We start from the raw sequence: 12124 nt of genomic DNA, 5'->3' as shown, positions 1-12124 counted from the left end.
ATTTCAAGGTTTGTTAACAGGTGGAATAAAAAGGCATTCTCAATTCCACCAGATAATAAAAGATTTAACAAAACAGCTTCTCACTTACTTCTTTACAGGTGATCATGTTGCACATACACTCAGTGGCTGCTTGTCGGATTTGATCATGTTCCTCAAACATGTAACACTCAATCTCGGGCAGAGCTTTCTCCTTGATTATCTTTTGCCTGAATGCAGAACGAAAGGAAGATTCAAAATTGCAGGACGTCCAATAACGACTCGCAGCCAATGAATACGGTGACAACTGATACATTGGCATGTATCTAGTGTTACCGAGCAGAAGCAATTTCATCTTGTCTAAGTTTGTTTTTCTCCCAGCATCTTGGCGTTTTATTGATTTTTCATTTCAGATTTCCAGCTGGAATTTGTCTCTCAAACTCTTGCATAACATTATTTTGATTTCAATTAGAATGGAATTTTAACTAATTCATCCAGAAACACTCGAGGTTCTTTGACCTAAAACTTTACCACTGTTACTGTTTCCAACAGATCTGTTTTTTATTTCCCACTTCCAGCATTTGAAGTTTATACTTTCATTTTCATAGAATGGAACATTCTTCCTGATGTCTTCTTTTCCTTTCAGTATCACCAAGTGACTCGATGATACCAAGTTATTATGTCCCTTGTGACAAGATCAGCTGATATCTAGGGACATGCTGATAGCCTGTCAAAAGTGTATGGACTGTTCATTCATGATTAATTATCATGACAATTTCACTCAGGAAAATAAATGTTGCTTTTGAAAGTTGTTTTCTTCCTTCAGATTGATAACGTATGTAATTAGGACAAAGACCTATTTGTGCTATGTTCTATTAATAAATTATTAGAATGAAATATAATCTGGAATTGAATCTACGCACAGTATAGGTCTCTCTATACCAATTTATATGGAAACAATGTGGATTTTGCATTTCCCATAGTTTTGAAGCTGAGTAGTTGTAACCTTCAGCAACATTTTCAAGGTCTGTTCTTGAGAAAGCTGAAGACTGTGGGGTGAATTTAAAGAGGTTTTTAAAATACTGAAAGTATTTGATAGAGCAACATTGGGATGGAGGATTCAGATGGAACTTTCTTACCCACAGTACAAAACTCCCTCCCACAGGAGTGATGTGATAAATAGAAAGCGCGCGCGCGCGTGCACACACACACACACACACACACACACACACACACACACACACACACACACACACACACACACACACACACACACACACACACACACACACGCAACCCTACAGTAAAACATTGATTTTTTTTCAATGGCGACCTTTCTTTAGAAAGCGGGGGATTTTTGCGCTGTTGAAATTCACACCCGTGACCTAGCTGAGGCAGGAAGAGTACACGGGACGGCTTGAGCATGAAGTTAGAGTACAAAGATCCTTAGGACCTCGTGTCAATTATGCTGCGAATACGAGTCGAGGGCAAACTCTTCTAAACTCGCCAATTAGGTCGCTGCAATGGGGCAGGCCCTTTACTACACAAAGGAAAAGGAATAGCAATATATGATGGTAGACTGAGATGAAAACAGATGAGGGAAGATTTGTGTAGTAAATGCTGTCCAGGTTAGAGGAGGGCACATTGTGAGTATTGGATGCAATAGAGCAGGTAGGACGAGGTGCAGTTGAACCTCTGACTCACCTGGAAGGGCTGTATAGTTCCCTGATTATAGTGTTGCACCTTCTGAGGTGGCAGCTGGAAATGCCAGGGTATGGGAGGGGTAAATGGAGAAGGATGGATGAACCAGGGAACCAAGCATATGTGGACTCTGCAGGAAGTAGAAAAGGTAGAAGATGGAAAGATGTCACTGATGGTGAGATCACACTGCAAGAAATGGTAGAGGATGGATGATGTGTTAGGATTCTGAAAAATGGCTTAAAAATTAAATAGGTATTTTAATGATGTAAATAGATTAGGGAGGTTGTAATTGTTCTCCTTAAGGATGGTTAAGGTTAATGGGAGATTTACTAGTACTGGTCCCAAATTATGAAAGGTTTCACCAGAGGAAATAACTAGAAGCTGGCAGAATTGTTTTTAACTAGAGGACAAAGAATTGAGTTAATTAGCAAAAGAAACAGTGGGAAATGAAAGGAGTATTTATCCAGTCCAGGTTAGAGGATCTTGTTTGCATTGCCTGCAAAGTGTGGGTGGATGAGAAGCGTTTCCTAAAAAAACCTCTGACTCGAAAAGAGGGCTGTCTAGTTCCCTGATTGGTGATGACGGAGGACAAGAAGGAACAAGTGTTGCACCTTCTGAGGTGGCAGGTGGAAATGCCAGGGTATGGGAGGGGTCAAATGGGCATAAGTGATTGGAGTAGAATTAGGTCATTTGGCCCATTAAGTCTACTCCGCCATTCAATCATGGCTTATCTATCTCTTCCTCCTAACACAATATTCTTGCCTTCTCCCCCATAACCTCTGACACCTGTACTAATGTACACCTGTACTAATCAAGAAAATTGTCACGTGTGTGTACTGAGATACAGGGAAAAACTTTAAAAGACCACCTTCTATGCTGCATCATTCGAGCATTGCAGACACACACCGCCAGAAACACAAACTTGGATTTCCACAGGTGAGCAACTTGCCTTAACTTCTCGCTTTTGGCAGAAAGGTTGGTGAGAGACATTAGAGCCTCATAATTCTGCAGACCATCCAGCTCAGTGTTCAAAAGGCTGACAAGTGGCCGCACCACTTCATAGACCTGAGGGGAAAGAGGCAAAGAGATCAGGCATTATAAAACACATCGGCAGCGAAGACGACAGAAATGCATATGGCTGAACGTCAGTTTTAAAATGAATGTAAGTGTTAGTGCCACACAAGACTAATGGATATCACTGCAAGGACAAAGTTATGCTGGTGAGTCACCTTCTTGAACCATTGCAGTTCTTCAACTGAAGGTGCTCCCACAGTGGAGTTAGGGAGGCAGTTCCAGGATTTAGACCCATCGATGATGAAGGAACAGCAATTGATTTGCCAGTGCAATCAGTGCATGATTGGAAGGGGGAATATGCAGATTAGCCCTCAAATTATGCACCATGTTCATTGAGCTGCTAGAGGATGGAGGTTTGGCAGGAACTGTTGAATTGGCTTATTGAGTTCTACTATTCATCGCGTGACTGGTGCACTCTGTAGTACTTGTGTAGCTGTAGCTCTGCAATTGTGCTTTAAACCAGATACAAACAACCGCTTGAACTGTCACGGTTATTACTCCATTAATGGGGTTAAAGGGAATGGAAATGGAAGATGGTCAGTGCTCTGTGTCCATATGAACTCAGTTGTCTGTTCTTTGCTTACTGCATTAACTGGGGCAACTGTGTTTATGTATGGGGATAGTCTTGTGGATCGGTATGCAAAAAAATGTATTTCATTGTACCTGGTACACGGGACAATAAAGAAACCATTGAACCATATAAGTGAAATTGGTGCAGGGAGTGGGAGATTCATTTACAAGTCAAATGAACTGGTAACGTGGTCCCTTTCCTGTAAGCATAACTCTCTCCCCAACTGCACTGTGGAAATACATTCAATGCAGGACTGCACAGTTCAAGAAGGGCAGCACAGTGGCGCAGTTGGTAGAGCAGCTGCCTCACAGCACCAGAGACCTGGGTCCAATCCTAACTTCAGGTCCTTTCTGTGTGGAGTTTGCATGATCTCCCTGTGACAGCGTGGGTTTCCATCGCGTGCACTGGTTTTCTCCCTCATCTTAAAGACACGCGGGTTTGTAGGTTAATTGGCCTCTGCAAATGCTCCTAGCGTGTAGGTAGTGGATGAGAAAGTGGGATAACACAGAATTAGTCAATGGTCTGCATGGATTCGGTGGGCCGAAGGGCCAGTTACCACACTGTATTGCCAAACCAAACTAAACTTGGCAGGCTACCATTCAAGGTGTTATATAGTGAACTCATTTTAACTCCATCTTGAGCTTTTTGAAACTAAGCTTCTCAAAAGTCCACATCTTATTAAACATACATGCTTGGAAGCAAACTGCCCCTGAATTGCTCTGAATATTGGCAGATATGTTCCAAACAAGTAGGTCTGTACTATGCTTCTGATGAAGGATCATTGGAGTAATCTTAAATGCAGTTTCTCTGGCAGATGCAGCCAAACCTGACACATAAAAAAAGGTTTTAAACCATCTTCCATGTTGTCAGAATGAACCAAAGTATGACACAGCATATATTGAAGTGTAGTCACAGTTGCAATGTTAGAGAAACAGAAGTCCATTTTAATGCAGGAAGATCTACAAACTGCAATGTGAGGTTAAGTATAACACAGGCAATCTTTAAGAGCTCTATCATTGAATTCTCCTGTGTGCGGATTCATTGCAGAACATGCAATTTGCCACAACTTTTGTCTTTGGAGAAAGACATAGAAAAAATAATGTTATCCCTCATCCTGAGCTTTTACTTTAATGAAGTACCCCTAGTTGTAATTTGAATTACTGACCACTTTGCAGCATCTGGGAGAAAGTTACCATGACTACACACAGATAAACTGATCATATTTGTGATGTTGATTGGCAAATAAATATTGGCTCTTGGACATAAGGGAGAAGCTTCCCTGCTTTCATTAAACAAAGTACATGGGACTGTTTACTTTGGGGGGTAGGCAGGAGGCGGCGCTGCCTTAGCAGCTGCGGCTCGCCTGCAGTCCGTTTGTTTTTTCTTTTTTTGTTTGTTCTTTTGTCCTGTTTTAGTTAATTTTTGGTTTTATTTTAATTTTATTATGTTGTGTATGGGTGTGGTGGGGGGGGGGGGGAAACATGATTTTGGTCTCATCCTTCGGGGGGATGCGACTTCTCTTGTCGTATCCCCCGTGTCCGTCTCTGTCTGCGCCGAGGCCTAATGGCAGAGCTGGCGGCCTCGAAGCTGGGGCAGCGTTCCAGCGGCAACATCGGAGCTGTGGCGTTCTGGCAGCAGCAGCAGCGGCGACCCGACCCGACATCGGAGCTGTGGCGTTCCGGAGGCAGCGGTTGACCCGACATTGGAGCTGTGGCGTTCCGGAGGCAGCGGTGACCTGACCTCGGAGGATCGACCACGGGCCTTGTGGACGGCAGCATCGGGAGCTCACAGGTCGCCTCGGAGCAGAGGGAGAACAAGGAGGGAAGAGACAAGGACTTTAAGATTTTTGCCTTCCATCACAGTGAGGAGGTGCCTGGTGAACTCACTGTGGTGGATGTTCAATTTGTGTTTATTGTGTGTTTTTGTCATTTTTATTATATGTATGACTGCAAGGCAACGAAATTTCGTTCAGACCGAAAGGTCTGAATGACAATAAAGGCTACTTTACTTTACTTGTTTCTTTACTTTAGGAGACCATCAATAAACAGCATCCCTGTCAAGTCAACTAGCACTGCTGCACTGGGCTGTCAGATATAGCTCTGAAGTGGATTAAGCCCAGAACACCTGACTTAGACAAGGTCATGACCCACTGACCACTGCAGAAATGAATACAGAGTCATCAAAAAACAACATCATTTAGCACTCTCTGTTCTTTTGGGCAAATGAATGGCATTTTGAGTTACGTTGGGAACTGTATTCTGATGACACTGGCAGAAACAAACAAATAATCCTTGAAAGCCAAGCAATGGTTTAACTTAACAACACTGTGGGAAAATGAGAAAAGGTTTTGTAAAATTCACCCCGGGAAAGCAATGCAGTGTGCTACCAATTAAAAATCATTAGTGGATAATTTGACTTTGTGAATTATGGACTTTATTTCCAACCAGGCTAAGCGAGAACAATAACATGCATCCAGTAATGTAATAAATCATCCCTCGATATTTAGGCAATGCTTATATGTTACATATGGTTAGGTAGGTACTGAGACAGGGTTCTTCATGGTGTGGAAATTTATGCAAGCTTTCCGAATAATCTTGAAAGAAAGATGGGTTTGCAGATACAAGGCCTCACTCACAGATCTCTTAGGGTGTTCCAAATGCATTCAAAAGCCATTGGGCATTTTGGAGACCCTGTCACTCCAACAGGAACTGGGACAGCCAATTTGTCTACGATATTATTCCCATAATCAGGTTTTAGTAATAATCAAATGTTATTCTTTACAGCTTATATATTGTACAGGTCATCGTGGATTATACTGTTGCCTTTCTTTGTATTGGTATTATTGGATCTTAAACCTCCAGTTTATTAAAGATATAATTTCTGACAGTACAGCACTGCAGTGGATTATCAACCTTGTGTGCTCGTGTGTGACTTACTCTCACAACCTTGGAACTCTGAGGCGGTGGTGGCAGATAAAGACACAGCTCTGTGTGATTAGGCCAGAAGTAACCAGAATGCCAGAAACCCCACCCTCCCTCTCCATTAACAAAGCAACTCATTTATATCTGACAATTTCCCATTGAATCACTCCTGGTTGCCTGGTAAATTTCCACTTACCCTTTCACCAGGGAAAGCTATTTCTGGGTCAGAGATGGCAGCGATCTTAGCAAGAGCATGGGATGCCTTGACTTTGCCAATGTCGGTGCCGTGGAGGGCAAGTGGCAACAACGACTAAAGGAGAAAGTGAGGAAATAAGAGAAAGATTGTAGCAGAATGGTGGCCTCAACATTTAACATTGACACCCCAACCCGAAACCCTCCCTTTTCACAAATTCTTTAAATATTTATCCTCAATTATCTGAGTGTAACAGGTTGTTCCTGTCAGCATTTGTGAGCCTGTTCCACAGCTTGCATTCTCTTAACATCAAAGACAAACATTACAGGAGCATTTATCAAATGACCAAACACTGAGCCACTCATGGTGATTTTAGGATGAGAGACGAAAAGAAGAATCAAAGGGGCACATTTTTAGCCGGTGGGGGAGGAAAAAGAGCTAGAAAGGTTTAGGGAAGAAGTTCCCAACACTGAAGACACAGTCGCCACAAATGGAGCGATTGGAACTGGAGCTGGTCAAGTGGCCAGAATTGGAACAATTCAGGCATGTTGGAAACTTGTAGGGTGGTTGCAGAGTTAGGTAGGGTGAGACCGTATAGGGTTTCATCAGGATGAGAATTTTAAACCACTGAATGATGGCAGGTATTGAGACATCAGCAGGACACCCGAATCAGGTGTAAAAGTTTGAACAAATCTGTCACCCTTTAGAACAACGTTGCTTTAAAAAAAAATCCCTTCATTCATTGCATATCTGCTTATAATACTTTGAGAACTGTTTACCCTCCTACCATCCGGGAGGCGCTACAGGTCTCTCCGTTGCCGAACCAGCAGGTCGAGGAACAGCTTCTTTCCGGTGGCTGTCACTCTACTCAACAACGTACCTCGGTGACTGCCAATCACCACCCCCCCCCCACCGGACACTTATTATTATTTATTCAAATCGTTTGCTATGTCGCTCTTCAAGGGAGATGCTAAATGCATTTCGTTGTCTCTGTACTGTACACTGACAATGACAATTAAAATTGAATCTGAATCTTGAATCTGAATCTGAGAAGAAAGTGAGTAAATTTAAGGGGAGCTTATGGGGAGATTTAATTGAGATGTATGAAATCATATAGGATCGGAATAGAGCACAGAACAAGGATCTACGGACTAGAATAGTCAATAACTAAAGTTCTTTGGTATAAGTTAATCAGGGGAAGGTTAGAGAGCTTAAGTATGGCAATGCACAGAGAGGAGGTGTTACAGTGGTGGGAGGAGGTGTGGTTGGAATGTTGGGCTGGGGAAGCAAAAGTCTCTACACTTAAAATTGGTGTGCTGTAACCCAGAGGTTGAGAAGTGGCATTAGGTCAGATAGCGTAGCTGTGGCCAGCATAGACCAATGTGACCAGGATAGGCTGAATCGTCTGCTCCTGTGCCATAGATAGCTTTACTTGTATGCAAATTGAAATTTCCGAAACTTTGTTCATTACTTATTAAAGCTCCCTGGATGTAAAAATATACATGACTTCTTTTGATGTGCGCACTTAATGTATATTAATGTAAATTCATGTAAAATGTATCTGCATATATTCTAGTTAATGAATTAATTTCTAAAGGTTATTTATTCATCGCTAGAGCTACACCTACATTCAAATCTGTTTCTTCCCTCAATATGATTGCTCCAAAAAATAAGGTAGACAAAAATGCTGCAGAAACTCAGCGGGTCAGGCAGCATCTGTGGAGCGAAGGAATAGGTGACGTTTTGGGTCGAGACCTTCTTCAGACTGATGTGGGGGGGGGGTTGCACAGTCTAGGTTCCTTCGACTGCTGGACATAGGGGGCAGGGTGTAGTGGAGACGCCCCTCAAAATAAGAGAAGGGATTCCACGCTAGTGGGCCACATAAGTGGCAAGGGTGTGGGGTAAAATTGTGATTTGGGGAAACTGTATTGTATGTATGTATAGCCTCCGGGAATGTCGGATGGAGTTTTGTAAGTATCATGTATTGTATATATTTATTTCTCAAATAAAGTCTATTTAAAAATTAAAAAAAAAAAGAACTGAGCAGAGGTGTTGGGCGAAGCAATCGCCAAGCCTACGCTTGGTCTCACTGATGTAGAGCAGCTGATAACTAGAGCAGCGGATGCAATAGATGAGGTTGGAGGAGGTGCAGGTGAACCTCTGCCGCACCTGGAAAGACTGTTTAGGTCCTTGGATGGAATCAAGTGGGGAGCTAAAGTGACAAATGTAGCATTTCCTGCAGTTGCAAGGGAAAGTACCAGGAGAGGGGGTGGTTTGGATGGGAAGGGACAAATTGACCAGGGAGTTATGAAGGGAGTGGTCTCTGCGGAAAGCCGAAAGGGGAGGAGACGGGAAGATGTGGCCAGTGGTGGGATCCCGTTGGACGTGGCGAAAATGGCGGAGGATTGTCTGTTGTATGTGACGGCTGGTAGGGTGTACAGTGAGGGCAAGGTAGACTCTGCCCTTGTTACGACTGGGGGGATGGGGAGATAGAGCAGAGTTACGAGGTATAGAAGAGACCCTGGTGAGAGCCTCATTTATAGTTGAAGAGGGGAACCCCCGTTCCATAAAAATGAGGACATCTGCGATGCCATGGTTTGGAACACTGCTACAAAAACATCACGCTCTCATGAGTTCACTATTGTCAATAACCATTCTTCATAAATCCACTGAATTGAACCACCACAACTCTGCAATGTCACAAAGTCACATTGATAAGTGCCACATTGCCATAAGAGCGGCACAGTGGTAGAGTTGCTTCCTTGCAGCGTCAGAGACCCCGGTTCGATCCTGACTCTGGGTGCTGTCTGTACAGAGTTCGTACGTTCTCCCTGTGACCGCATGGGTTTTCTCTGGGTGTTCTGGTTTCCTCCCACCCACATTCCAAAGATATACAGGGTTGTAGCTTAATTGGCTTTGGTAAATTGTGAAATTATCCTTAGTTTGTACAGATTAGTGTACGGGGTGATCAGCAGTCAGCACAGTCTCGGTAGGCCGAAGAGCTTGTTTCCACACTGTATCTCTAAAGCCATTTCTGAAGTCACATTAACCCCTGAGTTAGACCAGAATGTAAAGGATATTATTATTAACAGGAGTGGTTAGGCCGACTGGAGCATCTTCAACACAATGCCCTGAGGGTTGACCTTTGAAAGATTGGAAAGATTTCAATAGGGGAGATGCAGAGTAGCTGTTTCTACTTGAGGAGGATGCAATTCCGGGGCCTATATCACTTAAAAATAAAACAACCACTAATAAATTCAATAGCGAAATCAGGAGGAAATAACTTTACCCAAAGAGCAGCAGCAGTGTGGAACTCACTCCCACAGGGAGTGGCCAAAATAAATAGAAGAGATGCATTGAAGGACACCTGGTTCAACAGCAAGGGGACAGATATGGTGATAGGGAGGAATGAATAGGGGTGGGAGGTGGCTATTCACCAGGCAGATGAATCCAGATGTCTCTAGCCTGTGCAGCATGCTCAGTGCGAGTCTATATAAATACCTTTCCACCACCTTGTGCCACAATTTTGCCCCGATCTCTGGCATCCTCGACCAAAGCAAGGAACACTCTAAAGGCCAAGAGGAAAAGGAGATTTAGTTGCATATTAACAATACTCAACACTTGGTTTCTAAGAACTGAAAATAGTGTTTGCACAGCAGAGCTAATTAACCCATTGTCCCACAGAGGCAGCGACTCAGGTTCAACCCTGACCCCTGATGCTGTCCGTGTGGTGATGACCACATAAGTTACTTCTGGGTACTGTGGTCTGCTCCTGTATCTCAAAGATCTGTAGGTTGGTAGGTTAATTGGCCACTGAAAATTGCCTTCGAGTAGTTTAATGAGAATGTGGGAAAATCGGGGTTAAAGAAAGGAACAGCTGGTTTACACTGAAGATAGACACAAAAGGCTGGAGTAACTATGGGTTTTTCCTCAGAGATGCTGTCTGAGATACTCCAGCATTTTGTGTCTATAATTGGGGTTAATGTTAATGTTGATTAGTGTAAGTGGGTGGTTGATGGTCGGTGTGAAATCAATGGGTCACAGGGCCATTATCTCTAGGACTCTATGACTATAATAACATCGTGCTTTGATCATGTCCACTTTGCAGAAATCGTGTAATAATGTAATACATGGCAATAGTTCTGCATAGACCACAGAATCCAGGTGGGTACCCCAATGACGTATAGTTGTAGGTGCCAACTAATGGAAGAGACTTATTGTTAAATGGATTAATGTGTTGGGATCTGGCCATCCCTAAAGGTGCATTATCGCCTCTCCATCATTGCACTTGATTTAATGTCATGTATGTTGGTCAGGCTGGCTAAAAATGGCAAATTCCCTCTCTTTGAAGGATATGCATGATTCATATCGGTAATTCAGAAATGTTGTGATCTTAATTATGAAGGACTAATATCTTTTTAATTTAATTTCAATTGATTCAAGTGAATTTAGTTTGCACAGCTGACAGAGTGAGATTATTAGCCTAGGCATCTGGGTTACTGGCCAGTAACTCACCACTGCACCATCATAAAACCCGTCTCAGACAGGCAGGGAAATGATTAACCCCACATTGTCCCGGTAAATATTTATCTCCTCGCCAATATTTCAGTGTGCTCAAATGCTGCAAAAGGAATTTTAAAATTACAAGTCTTGGATAACAGAATATTTTAGCTATGGAAGCTTTGGGAATGCTACTTGCACTTTGGTGTGGTGTTGTATTGAAAGTTCTTCTCAACCTATATCCCACTGTGGACCATGTGCATATATCCCAGTCTGGCACATCTCACACTCACACTCACACACATGCTCACACTCACACTCACACACAACACTCACACATCACAAATCCTTCAGCTCCACTTGTCCATGACAACCAATCCACTTCCTGTCGATTAAATAAATGTAGATGCCAGCAGACTGCTGATCGGGACGGGCACAGGAACCATTTCTTTATAGCATTTGTGTTGTGGCCTGCTTCAATGTTAGTGATCTGTCAGAATGTTGTATATCACTGCAGTTCCAGTGTGCATAAATTAGCCTGCCACTTTAGAGTGTGCTGCATGGTCAGGGGTACAGTGTGTTCCCTGGGAGGTGACATTGAAACCCGTTTTGCCGTTGATCAGGAGTCATTTTGCATGAGAGTCTCCTTAAGCTCAATGGAGATAATATCTCACCGTGCCATAAGCTCCTTGGTCTGGTCTGTCAAGATTGCACTGTCTGCCTTCAGCATGACAGCAAGAGCCGAGACAACGCCAGCCTTGATTAAACGCTTCACCCGCTGCATCACAAAGTCTTTTTTATCCTGCGAGAGCAAGAATCGTATGCTCATTGTTATACAACAAGGAAACTGGCCCTTCAGCCCAACTCGTACATGCCAATCAAGATGCATATCTACGTTCATCCCATTTGCCCGCGTTTGACCCATATCCCTCTAAACCTTCCTAATACAGCTAAAATAATCTAAAATTATCTTACTTGCTTCCTACAACACCCAGGGCTGCATGCTGCTTGTCTAACCCAAGCCTCAAGTTCACCCCCCACCACCCGAGCCCCCTTAGGCCAAGCTTTTGATTTGGTCAAAGCTTTTGGTCTGAAGAAGGTTTTCGGCCCGAAACGTTGCCTATTTCCTTCGCTCCATAGATGCTGCTGCATCCGCTGAGTTTCTCCAGCATTTTTGTGTACCTTCAA

At 43.2% G+C, this 12124-nt stretch overlaps 1 protein-coding gene across 1 annotated transcript in view; it reads right to left on the bottom strand.

Annotated features, from left to right (window-relative positions):
* Nucleotides 1–12124, bottom strand: part of unc45b (unc-45 myosin chaperone B) — a 53294-nt gene that overhangs the window by 5759 nt on the left and 35411 nt on the right. Inside the window, exons 14-18 of the mRNA XM_055632513.1 lie at nt 11611–11738; nt 9938–10004; nt 6440–6553; nt 2627–2742; nt 89–206 (exon numbers count right to left, since the gene is read on the bottom strand). Coding sequence (XP_055488488.1) covers nt 89–206; nt 2627–2742; nt 6440–6553; nt 9938–10004; nt 11611–11738 — 543 coding nt within the window. The remainder of the gene's footprint in view (nt 1–88; nt 207–2626; nt 2743–6439; nt 6554–9937; nt 10005–11610; nt 11739–12124) is intronic.

This window comes from Leucoraja erinacea, chromosome 3 (genome assembly GCF_028641065.1).
Source record: "Leucoraja erinacea ecotype New England chromosome 3, Leri_hhj_1, whole genome shotgun sequence".
Classification (NCBI taxonomy): domain Eukaryota; kingdom Metazoa; phylum Chordata; class Chondrichthyes; order Rajiformes; family Rajidae; genus Leucoraja; species Leucoraja erinaceus.
This window is presented reverse-complemented; position numbering and strand designations above follow the sequence as displayed.